The sequence below is a fragment of the Crocodylus siamensis genome, chromosome 10, assembly GCF_052110815.1.
Source record: "Crocodylus siamensis isolate JL-2025a chromosome 10, ASM5211081v1, whole genome shotgun sequence".
In the NCBI taxonomy this organism is placed as follows: Eukaryota; Metazoa; Chordata; order Crocodylia; family Crocodylidae; genus Crocodylus; species Crocodylus siamensis.
Window position 1 is genome coordinate 63,609,563 of NC_143404.1, and position 17,338 is coordinate 63,626,900.

Genomic DNA, 17,338 nt, shown 5'->3' on the forward strand with positions numbered 1-17,338 from the left:
AGATCCTCAAGAAATCCAGCTTGAAGCACTTGGGGGGGAAACAAGGTGATTAGGAGCAGTCAGCATGGATTCACCAGGGGCATGTCATGCCTAACCAACCTGATTGCTTTCTATGATGAGATGACTGGATCTGTGGATGTGGGGAGACCAGTGGATGTGGTGTACCTTGATTTTATCAAGGCTGTTGATATAGTCTCCCACAACATCTCACAGGCAAGCTAAAGAAGTAAAGGTTGGATGAATGGACTGTAAGGTGGATAAGAAACTGGCTGGAGCATCAGGCTCAGGGGGTAGTAATCAGTGGCCCCATGTCTAGTTGGCAGCCGGTATCAAGTGGAGTGCCCCAGGGGGTGGTCCTGGGGCCGGTTTTGTTCACTGTCTTCATCAATAACCTGGAAGATGGCAAGTTTGCAGATGACACCAAGCCGGGGAGAGTAATAGATACACTGGGCAGGGCTAGAATTTAGAATGACCTAGACAAATTGGAGGATTGGGCCACAAGAAATCTCTTGAGGTTCAACAAGGACAAATGCAGAGTCCTGCACTTAGGACAGAGCAATCCCATGCACCAGGACAGGCTGGGGGCTGCCTGCCTGGGCAGCAGCTCTGCAGAAAAGGACCTGGGGCTCACAGTGAACAATAAGCTGAAAATGAGCCTGCAATGTGCCCTTGTTGCCAAGAAGGCTAAAGCATACTGGGCTGCACTGGTAGGTGTGTTGCCAGCAGATCAAGGGAAGTGATTATTCCCCTCTATTCAGCACTGGTGGGGCCACATCTGTAGTGCTATGTTCAGTTTTGGGCCCCCCACTACAGAAAAGATGTGGACAAATTGGAGATAGTCCAGCAGAGGGCAACAAAAATGGTTAGGTGGCTGAGGAACATGACTTACAAAGAAAGACTGAGGGAGCTGAGCTTATTTAGTCTAGGGAAGAGGATATTGAGGAAATTTAATTGCAGCCTTCAACTACCTGAAGGGGGATTTGAAAGACGGTGGAGCCTGACTGTTCTCAGTGGTGGCAGATGACAGAACAAGGAGTGACGGTCTCACGATGCAGCAAGGGAGGTTTAGGTTAGATGTTAGGAAGAATTTTCTCACTAGGAGGGTAGTAAAACACTGAAACAGGGTACCCAGAGCAGTAGTAGAATTTGGAGGTTTTTAAGACCCAGCTAGACAAAGCTTTGCCTGGGATGATCTAACTGGGGATGGTTCTGCCTGGAGCAGGGAGTTGGACTAGATGACTTCCCGAGGTCCTCCCTTCCAACCCTCATTTTCTATGAGTCTATGGCGGTGGGGTTTGGTACTAGGTACTTCAAAAAGGAAGATACCCAGTGAAGGATTTTGTCACGTTTACAGAGCTGAAAACATTATCCTTCAGTGTCCTGAGTGAGAATTTCAGTGACAGTGGACCAATCTTGCAGAAATCCCACTGCACATGCAAACAGCCTATTTTAAATCCCAAGCATGTTAATTTTTATCAGCGGGAAATTTTATCCAATCATTGACTGAGAGGAGCATTTTCCCCTTGACACAAACATAAAGTAAGCCACGTGTAGACACGGGGTATGTGTGCACAACACTTTAAAGTGGGATAAATGCTTTTGCACCAGGGTTTACACACAGCGGCAGCATATTGTGCATTGATTCCAGCCATTGTAGGAAATTCAGCAGCGTACTGTGCCTTAAATGACTTGGGGCGCAGCAAACTAAAACTCCTTCAAGTTTCAGTTTGCTGCCCTACAGCTGTGGAGTGAAGCACCGGGCTCCAGGCAGCTCAGGGGCTCTTCAGGCAGTCTGGTAACAGCCCGGGAAAGCAGCTCTGCCCAAGAAAAACAGTGAGTCTGATCTTTTTTTTTTCCCTTGGAGCCTGCCCACATGCATGAGCTGCACGGGGGCCCGGTGGCTGCAGCGCCCCGGGACCGCACGCGCAGGTGTCTGCGGGCGGGTGCCACCTGGGGCAGCGAGGCGACCACTGTCGCAGAAGGGAACACCAGCTCCCCTTGCAGTCCAGGGACCGCTCTGCCCACTGGCAGCTCACCCTCCCCTTCACTTCAATTTAGGGCCCCCGTTTCGTCTCCACACGCCCAGAAGAGACACTAAAAAAGGGACAAATGTTTCTATTTGCTGTAGGACTCTAGAAGAGGGAAGTGCTTATTTTCAGATTGCTTTCTACTCCTAGCATCTAGCAGAATGTTCTTCTTCCTGATGTTCGGGGAATCAGTGTTTCAAGGGACGAGGGGCATTGGCCAGAATGAAATAGGAAAGAGGCAGGTAACAGCTGTTTTCTATACCGTCCTACGGATGTGGGAAGTCTGAGCAGGTATTAGTACTGCCTGAGGCAGCATTAATACCGATGCCCGACTTCCTTCACTGCAGGGGATGATGCCATCGTTCTGCCAAAGGGAAAGGGAAACAGAAGGGCAAAATGCATAACAAGTCTAGATCTACTAATGACAACTGAAAACCCAACCTCAGAGCTAGAGCGTATCCTGCATTATCACATCTCTCCGTTACAAGTGAAACGAGATGTATATATACAAGTATCCCAACCTTACAAGAGAAACACGGGCAAGAAGTACGCACTGCAGCATATCAGCCTGATTCTTTATATCCAACAGCTAGTCACAATTTCATCCACTTCAAAATGTGATTTTTTTTTCAAATGAATCTTAAGGGAACAATAAAAGGGTCTGTTTTTTTCTGGCAAAGAAGGCCGAAGTGGCTTTGAAGTAAAGCCTTAGGAGGGTTATCTTTTGACTTAACACCTTCCAGCAACAGCTCATAGGGCCATCTACGAAACAAGTACATAGGGCAAACTTAAAAGAAATGCCAGGATGCAATGCAGTTAGTGATTGGGGATGAAATGCACATCGTTACCTGTATGTTTCAAGCCATGCCTTGAACAAGAGAACTGGGGGGCTGTTTCTTTGTTTTGCTTTGCTTTGAAACCATTTATAGCACTAAATTCAGAAGCTGCTGTACAGGGGTTCAAACCCACTGTTATCAGCTAAGTTGCACTCTTTGACGTTATGTCTAAACCTGGCCTGACATACGTATCCCTTTGCAGCAGATGCTCCCAGAGATTAATTTTTTACTTTCATGGCTAAGGGATATTTGAAATACATTCATTTCTGAGCTACGTTAATTTACATGAAATATCAGTACAGATGAGTGATGTGATATTCCTAGCTAGCAATACTGTCTTCTGTAGCCATTTATAGACACGGTCAAATATTATTTGTCAAATAATGCTGCTATTCGTCAAATAAATTACTTGTCTGTAATAATATTTTGCATTATTTGTCCAGCTCTAAAACTGGTTGAATAATATCTGTCAACATTTATTCATAGAAGGCTGATAGTCATCAAAATATATTCTGTTTCCATTGAAGTCCCTGAAGCTTTGCCATTGGCTTCAATAGAAGCTAGAGGTGGGCCAAGGATAAGTTATTGTTATTCATTCCATTAGAGATAGAAAGGTGCAGGGTCCTTAACACATTCACAAAAGAGACAGGGCAAGATTTGCAAAGGTATTTTGGTACCTAAAGATGCTTAGCGGGATTTATAGCTACCTAACACAGTTTGACCCTCTAAGTCCCATGATAGTCAGCACCAAATCAGCACAGGCATTTTTTTTTAAATGTCTACGTGCAAATCTGGCCCATCTGCTCTGAGAAACTGACAGTCTGCATGTGCAAAGTTATTGCTCAGGCATTTGTTAGATCAGCCCTTAACTGGTCCCTGCACTAGGAAAACACCTTTACCCTGACATCAGCTGGAGTGGATTATGATTTGGCTACCTACACAGACAGGGCAAGCCCATGTCTGCCTCCCATTGCAGAAACATGCTGAAGGGATGAATCCTCAGGGTGCAGGACATGAAACACTTTTATTCTTTTTGACATCAATGACTCAGTCGTTGGCTATATAAACACTGCCTCAGACCTGTGCTGCAAACTCCCTGTGGAAGCTCAACAGTGTTGTTATAATATGTAGATCTCTACTGATGTAGGTCTGTGCTTGTACTTAGTTTTATATTTGCTTGCACTGTTATTTGCACTGGGGGGAGAAGGGGACTTCTCTTTGTCTCATTAGAGTCTTTCCATATTTGTTTTGCATTTTAACGAAGTCCAAGATCTGAATGCAATGCATGGATGGCTTCATTACTATTTTTTGCAAGTACAGATTTTAAGAGAAAGTGACTGGCAGATACTAAACAAATACCAATAATATAGCCAGATATTAAACAAACAGAGCCCAGAGTGAAGAATATTTTGGTGCCAGAAAAGAAAGATGTTATCTGAAAATTCCCAGCTCCAAGAGAGCACCTGCTATTTCATCGCCGTGCTGGGCTGGTTATTGTGAAGCCTCAGCATTACTGTTACGATGAAATACCAAAGTGAAAAACCCATGAAGAAACCCTCTGTAGTAAAAGGTGCTCATCATAAGAAATCTGATGAGGATTTTCCTGACCTAGACACCATGTGCTCCAGATCCCATCTGAAGATGGCATGAAAAATGGCATGGACAATATGAGGCAAGGCGGGGGATGCTCCCAAAGCTTTTGAAAAATCGTATCTTGATGCACAGAGCCCCAAAACCATGCAGCTCTGCCCTCTGCAATTAAACCTGCACCCTTTTAAAATCTGCCCACCTTAGAGAGTGGGGAGGATCATAGAATTGTAGAATCAGTGAGTCGGAAGGGACCTAGACAGATCATCGAGTCCGACCCCCTGCCATGGGCAGGAGGGAGCACTGGGGGTGGCAGGGGTCATAAGACCCCAGCCAGGTGCCTATCCAGTCTCCTCTTGAAGATTTCCAGGGAAGGTGAGAGCACCACCTCTCTGGGAAGCCTAATCCAGGCTCTGGCCACCCTTACAGTGAAGTAGTTCTTCCTAATATCTAACCTAAACCTCTCCTCCCTCAGCTTGTGGCCATTGCTCCTGGTGACTCCAAGGGGGGCCCTGGGGAACAGACTTTCCCCGAGTCCCTGCTGCTGGCCCCTGATAAGGTTGTAGGCAGCCACAAGATCCCCCCTCAGTCTCCTCTTGCGGAGACTGACGAGATTCAGGTCCCTCAGCCTCTCCTCATAGGGCTGGCCACGGAGGTCCTCAACCGTACGAGCGGCCTCCTCTGGACCCTCTCCAGGTTCCCCACGTCCCTCTGGAAGTGCAGCGCCCAGAACTGGACACAGGACTCCAGCTGCGTAGGGGGGGAGCAAGACCTCTCTGGACCTGTTAGTGATGCCCCTGTTGATGCATGACAGGGTGCAGTCGGCTCTGCCTGTTGCTTCGTCGCATTGGCAACCCATATTCATCCTGGGGTCAGTCCTGACTCCAAGGTCCCTCTCTGCCTCTGTGCAGCCATAATGCTGGTTCCCTCTCCCCAGGTGTAGCACCCTGCACTTGTCCTTGTTGAACCGCATCCTGTTCAGATCCGCCCACTTCTCCAACCTATGCAGGTCTGCCTGGACGCGGTCCCTGCCTGCCGGTGTATTCACTTTACCCCACAGCTTGGTGTCATCAGCGAACTTGAACAGGGTGCTCTCCACACCCTCGTCCAGGTCGCTAATGAAGATGTTGAACAGCGCCGGCCCAAGGACCAAGCCCTGGGGGACTCCACTGCCCATACCCTCCCAGGTTGACATCAAACCTTCCACCACCACCCTCTGGGTGCACCCCTGGAGCCAGTTTGCCACCCATGTGACTGTGCATTTGTCAATGCCGCAGTCCCTCAGCTTGCCCACCAGAATTGGGTGGGACGCTGTGTCAAAGGCCTTCTGGAAATCCAAGAAGATGACATTGACTTCCTCCTTCACATCTAAGCTTTTTGTTACCTGGTCACAGAAAGAAACCAGGTTAGTCAGGCAGGATCGGCCTTGCACAAACTCATGTTGGTTATCCCTCAACATCACTTCCCCTGCAGGGCTCTCACACATGTGGCCCTTGATAATTTTTTCAAAGACCTTCCCCAGGATAGAAGTGAGGCTGACTGCCCTGTAGTTGCCAGGCTCTTCCTTCCTCCCCTTCTTGAAAATAAAGACCACATTGGCCTTTTTCCAATCCTCAGGGACCTGGCCCGAGCACCAGGAGTCCTTGAACAGCCGTGCCAATGGCTCCACAATGACACCAGCCAATTCCCTCAGCACCCGCGAATGAAGGTCATCCGGGCCCACTGACTTGTACACATCTAAGCCTTCCAGGTAATCCTGAACTAGGTCTGAACTAACAGTCGAGGGACTCGCATCCTTCCTGGGCCTCTCTACACTGTCACCCGAGAGCACCCCATTGTCAGCGGACAGGAACAGGGAGGCAAAGACCTTGTTGAAGAGTTCTGCCTTCTCTCGCACGTCCATCACCAGCTGCCTTGCCCTGCCCTGCCTCGTAGGGGTCCAATGTTACCCCAAGACTTCGTCTTGCTACCTATATACTTGAAGAAGGACTTTTTTGTTATCCTTAATCCCAGAAGCTAATCTAAGCTCCAGTGCTGCTTTAGTCTCCCTTACCAAATCCCTACAAGCTCGGATCAGGGAGGTGTACTCCTCTTTGGTTCCTGCCCCCTGCTTCCACCGCCAGTACGCTTTGCCCTCAGGCCAGTCTGGATATCTGTGCTCAGCCATGAAGTTTTCTTGGACCCTTTTCCCGCCTTCCTATGCAGAGGAATTGCATCCTGCTGCGCCCCAAGGATAGCCTCCTTGAGGAAGGACCACCTTTCCTGGACCCCGATACTAGCTACCCCCTGGGCTCCAAGTGCCTCCCTGACTACTGCCCTGAGCACATAGAAGTTGCCTTTCCTAAAGTCAAGCATTTGCGCTGTGCTAGTTACCCTCCCCACCTTTCTCTGAATGGTAAACTGGATCATTTCATGATCACTGTCCCCTAGCCTCCCTTGTACTAGCACCTCCCCCACCAGGTCGTCCCCAGAGGCTAACACCAGATCCAATATGTCATTTCCCTTAGTGGGGACGAGTACCTCCTGCACGAGGTGTAGGTCCTGTACGCACGTCAGGAACCTTCGTGAGTGGCTAAACTTGGCCAACTGCTCCTCCCAGTTGATGTCAGGGTACTTCATATCACCCATAACCACAACATCCTTTGCACGCACAGCGTCCCCAAGCTGCCTGGAAAACTCCTGATCCAGCTCTTCTTCCTGATGTGGTGGGCTGTAGTAAACCCCTACCACCAGATCCCTCTCCCCCTGCCCTCCTTGAAGTTTGACCCACAGGGTCTCACTTAAGCCTTCTCTTGATCCCATTTGGAAGGTAGAACTGGTATACTGTTCCCTAACATAGAGCGCAACCCCCACACCTTTTTTCCCCTTCCTATCTCTTCTAAACAACCTATAGCCCTCTATGTCTACTGCCCAGTCAAATGTTTCATCCCACCATGTCTGAGGATGAGGAAGAGAAAGGGTAGGGAAGAGGTTGAGGGAACTAACCCCTAGAGAGCAAATATTATCACCACATTAATGGTCATTCTAGTTTGACAACCACATCCATTTACTGCCAGTTATCTAGACAGGTGATTGGATGTGGAAAATTTAGGTTAACAAGCATATTCAGCAGAGCACTGAAGAGAAATGTTCATGCTTTTATTTCCTCAAATGAAAATGTACTCTCTTCTTTGAATGGCATTGTCATAACTCCTCTCTTCAGCCATTTCCACCATCCTAAACCTCAAGCAGTCACCCCCTGTTAAGGAACAGACCCTAGGAGAGAGAAACAAATTGGTGCACTCAAACACCAATGATGATACCTTGTAGAAGGCTCAGCCACCAAATCTTGGTGATTTAAAAAATACCTCCAAGCCCCTAACTCAGGCTGATAGTCTGGGGGATGACAGAAGGTCACTCGCACTTGGGCAAGTGGCAGCTGCTGAGCTGAGTGCTGGAAATCAACATTTTGCTAAAATGGAAGGCATGGATGTCAGGGTAGTGTCTCAGAGTAAACCACTTCCCAGCCAACTTTACCAACATTTTCTATGATGAATGCCTAGAACAACCAGCAGAAAAATCTGAGCTCACTCAGTTTTCACTTTTGCTTTGCAGTTTACTTTTGAGCTATTATTAAAGCAGATGAGAAACCGATTTACAGTTTTGCATACTGCACACATCCTCACGATTCATTTTTCTTTTCTTCGTGACGGCCTCCTCTGTAGACCCAGAAACACAAAGTCTTGAAAGAATATACATAGTTCAGTGAATATCTTTCTTCCGTATGGCTGAGTTTATAAAAGTGGACTAATTGAGCCCAATCTGGATTAACAAGTGGATTCAGTTTGCCTTTAAATCAGATACTGATGTGAGATTTTTCAGAAGTGCTGAGTAGTTAAGGCTACTCGACTCGCACTGAATTCAAAAATAAAACTCCCATTGAAATTGATGGGAACAGTGTTAAAATCAAGGCCAAACACTTTTGAAAGGAAATGATACATACCCTTCATTTCTATCTCTGTGTTACCTTGTTCAGTGGGCCTCTAGTATCCATTTGCAGTTCTTAAGAATTACCACAGCAGAAACAAGAAGTGTCCTGTGTACTTTAGTGGCTGCTGTATAGTTTCAAGGCAGTGCCTAAGAAGTATGAACAAACCTACTGTTTAATATCTGCGTGTAGCTGCCAAGCTCCCAGGTGTAACTTTACATTTTTACTACTTAATGGACTGAAAATAAAATAATAGGGAAACTGGTTGATACATTGCTGCATCAGTTCATTACTAAAGTAATAATGCCCTGTGCCTTTTAATTACAGTAATTAAAATAATCCACAGTGGTAAGAACTGTAGAGGATTATCATATTTGCTTATTAACATGATAGTCAAATTAGTCCTGTGATGAAACAGTGATTACCAGGCTATTAAAAAGTGACATCTCATTATTTTGGAGAAATTTATGAGGATTTCCGTTCAGAGGTTTGTTTACAAATCTCAACTTGTTTCATCAGATCTTGTTAAAAGGAAAGATGCAGAACGGGAAAGAACGCGGTCGCCAAGGACCAGACCTCTTAAACGCCGGTCAGCTCCATGGGCTGGTCTAACTGGGATTTCAGGATGAGTTATCAGAACGCATTAAGTGACATGTACTGACTAACAAGTGCCAAAAATGGAGTGGAAATCAGGCAATGCGGGCTTTAACATATGTTCAGGTGATTGGATGAAGCCTAGACTAACTCAGTCAGTGTTGCCTTTCCCTTTGAAGAGAAGCTTGGCTGTATTTGCTGGGTTCCTTATTTCAAGACATTGTCCTAATCTGTGGACAAAGCTCAGTTCCTCAATGCTATCAGTCTCTTGAAAAGTCTCCACTTGGCTCAATTCTAGGAGGCTTCACTGAAGAAGTCTGCCATTAACCCTCTGGACACCCTGTGGCTTTTTCAGTACCTGATGAGCTGCTTCAGTTCACATAGCAGGGGCACAGAAATGCAACAAAATCGGCCCTCCTATGATTGATTCTGTCCTGCACAAGAAAGTCGACATTCTCTGTTTGTTGGACAAGAAACAGGGAAGGTCAAGCGTAGCCACAGTGCTTCCCATTCCCATGTAGATTCGTTATCCTGCCTGAACCTCAAGTACTTCACACTTGCACAGCAGCTTTCATCCAACAGTTTCAAAGCGCCCTAAAAACACTTACAGTACCAGTGGGAGCAGATAATCTGTTATACCCTGAACCCCTCTGTTCTGCATGACAATTAGTAACCATGAACAAAAAGGGGTTAGATGTTTTGCATGCCCCCTCTCTGACCACAGAGTGGATCATTAGCAATCTCAAGAGGACAAGAGGACATCAACATGGAAAAACATGCCTCTTTCTGGTGGCAAGGACTATTCCAGAGGCCAGCTACAAGCACATGAATGTGCAAATCAGAAGATATGGATTCATTTGTCCTTATTTAAAAGGACGTGATCCCTTGATAAATACACAATGAAAACCTTCCTTAAGCAACCTTAGAAAAGACCAGCAAAAAATAAAAAGATCAATCATTTAAGAGAGGTGGCCTTTAACTAAAAGTCTAACAAAAAGTGTACAGGGAAGCCTTGGGGATACAGTACTTTAAAGTGGCTGATTAATGCAAAGTAGAGTGGAAAGGCAGAAGAGGCCCACAGCGATTCTGTGCAGTACTGAAATGCTATCAGCTCACACTAGGATCAGGAGGAGCAAATAGTTAGAAGACAGGGCTCAGGAAGACTGAGGGCCAGATTTTCAACCAAGTACATACAAAAAGGCATGCAGGCTTTTTTCAAGCTTGTCCCAGGTGTGGAAATCCCCAGAGCATGCACAAATTGGGTTTTGTGCACATGCTGAACTGTGTGCACATGCAAGCCCTGACTTGTATAAAACACCAGAGTATTTGCATACTCCTGAGACTCCTCCATTACATGCTGCAAGAAATAGTAGCAATGATTCAAAAGCTGCAACTGGCCTCCAAGACAGTATGGAGAGACCCCATCCAAGCAGCAGACACTGGAAATAGAAACTTTCTTAAAATTGACTTATGCCTTCTCACTACCGTTGTCATCAAACGCTTTTCCAAAGGAAGCCTGGAGTGCCGGCTTGTTGTGCTGAATAGCGCCACATGTAACGTGCAATTTAAGTCAAGTTCAAGCATTAGTAATTACGACAACTTCTAACACCTTTCAAATGTCGCCCACCCCACCCTTTCTCCTGGCACAGCAACTCTTTCCTCCTTCATAATCAAAGAAGAATGGCTCTGGGCACCTCCACCAATGAAGACCAGCAGCACCCATTGGGCCCAGCTCTAGATTCACCCATGCACGCAAGTGTTCATAACTATAAATCACCTTCTGACACAAGTATAATGCTAAAGGGAATATATACCTAGCAAAGGCTGTGGGACTTATTCTGATCCACTGTAACCTAGCATAATCCTGTTCCCTTTAGTGAAAGGACTCAACTGCTTTTGTGCAAATAACAAAGAGGCTCTGTATTAATAAAGCTCTTCCGTGTCACATGGTAATCCAAAGAATCCTCTAGAGGCAAGATTTTCAAGCTTCATTATTACCCTATAGAAGAACTATGTTTATATCTGTAGAGTCACATATTGTGGCTCTTAAGGTTAAAGAAGCAGAGTCCCTTTAGCCTGTTTCAGACCTAACTTTATCATATTAAGCAGTGAGGGCTGGTATCACATAACAACAAACATGGCTAATCATCCCTACTGCCAATTCCCTACTAGGAAAACACAAAGCTGTTTTCAGTTTCTGAAATGCTGTCTCTTCACTTAGGCACAACACATGCAGCTTTAACAGCAGCAATATCCATTTCTGTCTTTACCTGGGGAAAAGTGTCTTGTGTCCTCTTCTTGTCCATGGCTGTGAAACTTCTGCTTGTTTCCTCAGTATCCCCTAAGGTTACACCCTATAGTTTATTCACAAATCACACCTGCGCACTATTCTCCTTCTCTTGAAATCTTGCAGCCACTCGCTTTGGCTTTTGTTAAGTGTTATTTCCTTGTACACTGAGAACTCAAAGAAACAACAGTGCTGTGCTGCTTTATGCCACACCAGCTCTGTGAAAAAAGCAGAAGTAGAAGTTTTTTATTTGCTTTCTCTTGAACTATGTATCTCTTAGTTACTTCCTGAAATCAATGAGTCACGAATGCTAAATTATGATCTATTACTAAAAAATGATTCTATCTGAATGCAAAGCAGTCCAGCTGCTAAAATAATATCCACCACCAAGCATTACAGTCTCTCGGGGAAATTACAATGATTCTTCCCACCCAGGCTAGATTTTCATGGCTATATGTTTCTGTGCACGCTTACATACCTCTAACGTGTGTGTTCAAACTCTGCTGTGAGCACATTGATAGGAGACAAGTGCAAACGCACCTTCATGTCCCCTGAGGATAGCATTGAAGGAGATCTCTGAATAGGCCAGCAGGTTTTAAAATAGACCTAGGCTCTTTGTCTAGCAGAAGAGCAGTCTCATGTTTGTAAAAAAAAAAAAAATGTTTTAAGAGTCAAGGATGCCTACTCTCTAATTCAAGCATGGACATTTATCCTCCCTGCCTCAGTCTCCCTATCTCACATCAAGGTTTGTCTAATGTAAGATGCATAAAGTACTAGCAACAGGGGTGGAGCCCAGGGCTCACCCTCCCAGAGCAGGGCTTACCCTCCCAAAGCAGAGCCCTGCTCTCTCTGTTGTCTCCTGGATTATTTGTTCATGTTAGATTGGACTGCCATGGTGTAAGAAGCTGAAATAACTCAGCAGCAGGGTCCAAAACCCAGGTCTCCCCCCAACCTCCTAGGAAGAGCTCTAACCATTTGGCTTCAGAACCACACTCCCTTTTGGTCACTGCCCTTCTAGCCTGGAGAATGGTGTCTCCTTGGCTGCCCCATGGGCCAACTTCAGAGGCATGAGGCCAAGCCCAGAGTCTGGTGGACAAGATACCACTTGGGAAGTGAGGCGGGGAGAGACCACTCAGGGCGAGGCTGGTGTAAAATGCAGGTCTTCTGACTCCTGGTCAAGCGGTCTGACCACGAGGCTATTAGACAAAAGTTGGGTACCACTACCTCAGCCCCTGTGTTCAGAATGAGTGGGAGGTTGGGGTGCTGCACTTTATGCTGGGCTCATCTCTGCTGCTGCCACTTAGTTGGTCCAGTTCGGGTGTGCATCGCCCTTCTGAGAGATCTGGATTCCAGCATGGTGGAAGTGCTTCCCTTGCAACCAGAGGCAGAAGACTAAGCTCTAAGGGAAGTGGGAATTCAGACACACCGCTGGGCCTGGCGCCCCTGTATGCACCTTTCTTCTGAGTCTGACTGATTTGGATCAAACTTGGGAGGCACCGAGGTGTCCCTGCTTGCTATATAGGATGCCTCAACACCTAACTTGTAGGTTTGGATCACTCTTCTTAATGAGACACTTAAATTTTGGGCTATGAAGCCCAAATGGAAGCATCTTAAAGGTTGATTAGGTTCTGGCCTTAAATGACTTAGAAACACATGGGAACTCTGTAGGAGGGTGGGGAGTTTAATCTAGATGTCCCAACTCCTAAAGCATCCTTCTTCCCAACCGTAAAACATGTATAATGCCACTTAGCTCAGCTCTCCATGACTTAAAGCCTGTGCTTTGAGATACCTGAATTAAAGGTATTACAAAAGTGCTAATACGTGCTACTAAAGCAATATTCTGATTATTAGAACCTATAAATGAATAGGACCTTCCCTTCATAGGCCTGCTCCATGGAATAGGGTCTGCTACCTTAACAGACAGATCTTTCAAAGAAAATATTTATTAAAAGTTTATTTATTCCTGCAAACATTTTTCACTCCTGCTTCTGTTATGCCCAGGGTGATAGTGTGGATGCTGCCCATTATACTGAAAAGTGATAAACAGGGATGACATACTTTTAACCATTTTTATGGGATCCCTTAAATTGTTCTGAAAAAAACCTTTCATTTAAAACAAAATCTCTTTTATCCATTAATTAAATCCCTAAACTGGGCAATATGTCTTTGGATTCCCCAGGCCCTGAAGAACTTCTAGGGTTTTCTCATTAAATCAAAGAATCCTATGGATCTTTTTCTCGATCATCATTATAGCATTGCAAAACATTTCAGAATAGAGAAACGACAGGTTTATTTTATGAAGGTTTTGAAGACATATTGGATGCTCTCCCTCTACTTTCTGCAGAACAACACACTTTGTAAGGTGGCAAAATATGTGAGAAAGCAGTTAATCAGAACAGAGCTCAATTACTACTTTTAGAGCAAACATTTTCAACTATTGTGAAGTTGCTAATTACACTTTCCTTTAATAACTGCTTGTGTGCTACCTTTTCCCGGCCCCTGTATTGACTGATGCAAACACATACCAGAATCCAGGGTTACATAGCAAACGCATGGGGACATGCGCATCCCTATACTCTGCCCTTCCAAGCGCAAAAGAATCACACAGAGGTGAAAGCTGAACCTACCCTGGAGGGTGAAAGCATTATTGGAGTTGGGAATGAATTGGCTGACTGAAGGAATGGAGCTGGACAGGATCAATCAATTGTAAAGCTGGCCATACTTCTCCAGGGTTCACCAGGAGTGACCTTTAGAGAGCCAATCCAAAAGTTGGGTACCCTTTTGGTCCTTTTTAAACACCATGCAAGCAGTTCAATTTGGACTGAAATTATGCTTACAACTTAGACTGTCAGTTTGTACAGGGGTGCCTTTCACCCAAAATATACCACGTTATTTTCCTCTCCCCCCCAAATTTGTAGATGGTTCTTTAATGACTGAGGAAAAGCCTCCTATGCTCACCTTAGCTGCAAGACCCTAAATAAGCCCCTTTCAGAACTGACCTCTGCCATTTTGCTCATAATAACCCAAGCTTGCATATAAATGGCCTGTTGTTCCCTTTCTCTATATGCATTTAGATACAAGGTCTGCAAAGTCAGGACTGACCTCCTTACAGGTTTTATAAGCACCTTATTCGCAGGGCTTCAGTTAATACATACAACAGCTAAGTGCCAGTAGCGCTTTATAGACCACAACATAGCGGGTTTTATTGGAAAAGGAAAACAAAGGCACTGGAGGGATGGGTATTCTCTGGAGAAAAACTCTCCTAACACTTAAGGGGTTTGTATCCATCCCCAGTTACCATGGGGTTATGTGACAGAAGCAGTTACTGACTGTGAATCTTCACTTTCTTTTCCCATTCTGTATTTGCTTTCAAACACAGGTTTCCTTGGATTTAAATTTCAGCCCCCATCAGCTCTTTAATAACTGCACGCTGCCCCGGTTCCTCACCAACAGAAGTCACCAGAAAATAACTGATTTTCCCCCAACCCTCCACTGGCAGTCCCCAAAATTTGGAAACAAAACTTGCTTCCGGTCCACCTGAAATCATTTCATTGTGAAATTCTTGGCAAGCAAAAAAAGCTTCACTGTAATACTGGATCATCAACTTTTTTTACATAATAAAAGTGAAGGGAACTTTGAAAGACAAGTCATTTCACATGGGAAAAAAATGTTTTGAAAAAGTTGAAATAATGTTTCAAAGTGAAAAAAATTGAAACTTAAAAAACACTTTTTCCAAATACAACCGTTTTGGCCAAACCTGCCTTTAAAAAAAAAACCTTTTCCTGAAAATATTTCTCACTTTATTGTTTACAACAAGGTGCCTTTCTCCCCCCATATTTGCTTTCTCTTTAGAGCAGCACCTGAAGAGAGCAGAAGCCAAAACTCCTAACAATACTATTGGCATTTTTTTAACCTAGTAAGATGGAAACAGTACCAAGAATATCAATGAGCAGAAAAAGACTTTGGGAGATAATATGATGGTGAACCAAGAAAGAAGAGCTGGAAAGGAACAGACGGATAATAAGAGGGTGGAGAGGTCACTTTTCTGGGGCAAAGAGAAAAAGTAGGCAGAAGATCAAAAGGCTTGGAAGAGGTAGCAGATACATTACAACGGAAATAAATTGGTGTTGAAAATATCATGCCTCAACCTTGGCTAATAGGTACATCAAGGAACTAACTGAGAGCAGATAAGAAGCACCATATTATGGGTTAGAGAGAGCAGTACGACAATGAAGGACCAATAGGTACCAAAGTATAGATCTGTCACTGAACCGCAACGCACAAAGAGAAAAATTATATGTTTAGTGCAGCTATCAGTCTCCAGGGTGAGATGGGAATGCAAGTAGGGAAACATTTATTGGAATAAAAGGGGAAAAAATGTGAAACCTAGCGCACTGGACCCATGTTGGATTCCACTTGCCTTAATACAACCAGCTGGTAACACATGGGCTTCTCCCTCCCACTCAAACCTGTAGGCACCGAAATACGCTGGCTCACGCCTGGACCTCACTTATGGCAACTTCTCATCTTAGCCACACAAGCAGCTCTCCTGTTTGTAAGATCTCACTGGACTGGGAATGGAGGTACGCAGTGCGTGCCCAGAGGTATTCACCAGCCTACGAAATGTGTCTCTGAGCCAATAAAGCATTCAGTGGACTAGAGCATGAGCTGGTAGCAGCCTCTGGTCCACTTTGAAAGGTGAATTCAAACCCTGCATTTGCAAAGGACAGGCTCGACTAAACGGGAACGTTATAAACAAGGTAATTCCAGCCTGTCCTCCGTCAACTCTGTCTCCACGGGAGTGGGAGGTTATTGTTGTTACTTATCTTCACGCACCTCTGCACGCAGTCAAGACATTTGAGTCACGAATAAACAAAGCGAGGCAGGATTCTGAATTCCTCCAAAGACTTCAGTTTGGATCAAAACATTTGGCTCAGCACAAAGTCAAAGGCTATCGTTACTGAAACGCCCTGCATTCAGAAGGGGGAACACAATTAGATCAAGCTCTTTATTATGTTACAACTCTGACACTCATAAACACACTTAGAAATCCTCTACCTTTGCAGCGATGCATTCGGAGAAGGCATTTTGCCCTTTTATTTCACAAATATACATATTTCTGCCCTCTTCTGCCTGCATATTGGTACAGTGTCCATTAGCATTTGAAACACAGAAATGAAATCAGATTTACAAGCTAGGAACCCGCTTAACTTGACACCTGTTTCATTTCTGTTTCCGTGCAAATCTGGCACAGGAAGTCATGTCTCTAAAAAGATACAGTTATTTCAGACAACCTGATTCTGATCCTAGTTTTAAGCCAAGAAAAATATTTATGCTCAACGGATTAAACTCTGCGAAACTAAAGGATCCCTTGTGCATTGCATGCAAAAAAAAAAGGAAGAGGAAAAAAACTGGTAAGATCAATCATTTAAAACACAAACTCCATACTACTGTTTCCACCAGGAGCCATGACAGGTCAACAGTGGCATCTAGTGGACACTTATATTCAATACAGTACTTTTCCATATAAAAATGTATATGCCACAGTATATACAGCAAAGTAACAGAAAGAAATAATTAAAGAGAGTGTTTGGTACTTACGCCTCTGTTTTCAAACAGTAAATGTTACATTTAGATAACAAAAACCCATAATTGTTTCATGCCCCACTAGTCCAATTAGAATTCCTTTAAAGATCACTTCAAAATCTCTTGGAGTCTAAGCAAACCTTCAGACTTCCCCTCAGTGGTACCAGTTTCCTACCTCTAGCCATGCAAGCTCTTCCATTAGTAGGCTTTAAATGCAGGCACTGTGGATTTTTTTCAATGATAGCTAGGATTTTAGATACGCCAGAAGGAAAAAGAGGGTAAGTGTGATGGTTGCAGTTACATGATTATACGGCACAGCATTCCACTAATAATGCACTTTATAAGCTTTTCTTCCTATGCTATAACTTGAATGTTGCTCCCAACTCCAATCCCTTCCACAAAACAAAACCCTTAAAGTGCTGTGAAGCTTTTAATGCAAGCTGGCTAGCCCATC

At 44.7% G+C, this 17,338-nt stretch overlaps 1 protein-coding gene across 1 annotated transcript in view; it reads right to left on the reverse strand.

Moving 5' to 3' along the window:
- The window catches only part of LOC149856713 (disheveled-associated activator of morphogenesis 2-like), a 57,465-nt gene extending 46,088 nt beyond the window's left edge, over positions 1-11,377 (reverse strand). The window contains exon 1 of the mRNA XM_090064866.1: positions 11,282-11,377. Within this exon, the coding sequence (XP_089920992.1) occupies positions 11,282-11,317 (36 nt within the window). The 5' untranslated portion in view covers positions 11,318-11,377. The remainder of the gene's footprint in view (positions 1-11,281) is intronic.
- Positions 11,378-17,338: the final 5,961 nt, after the last annotated feature.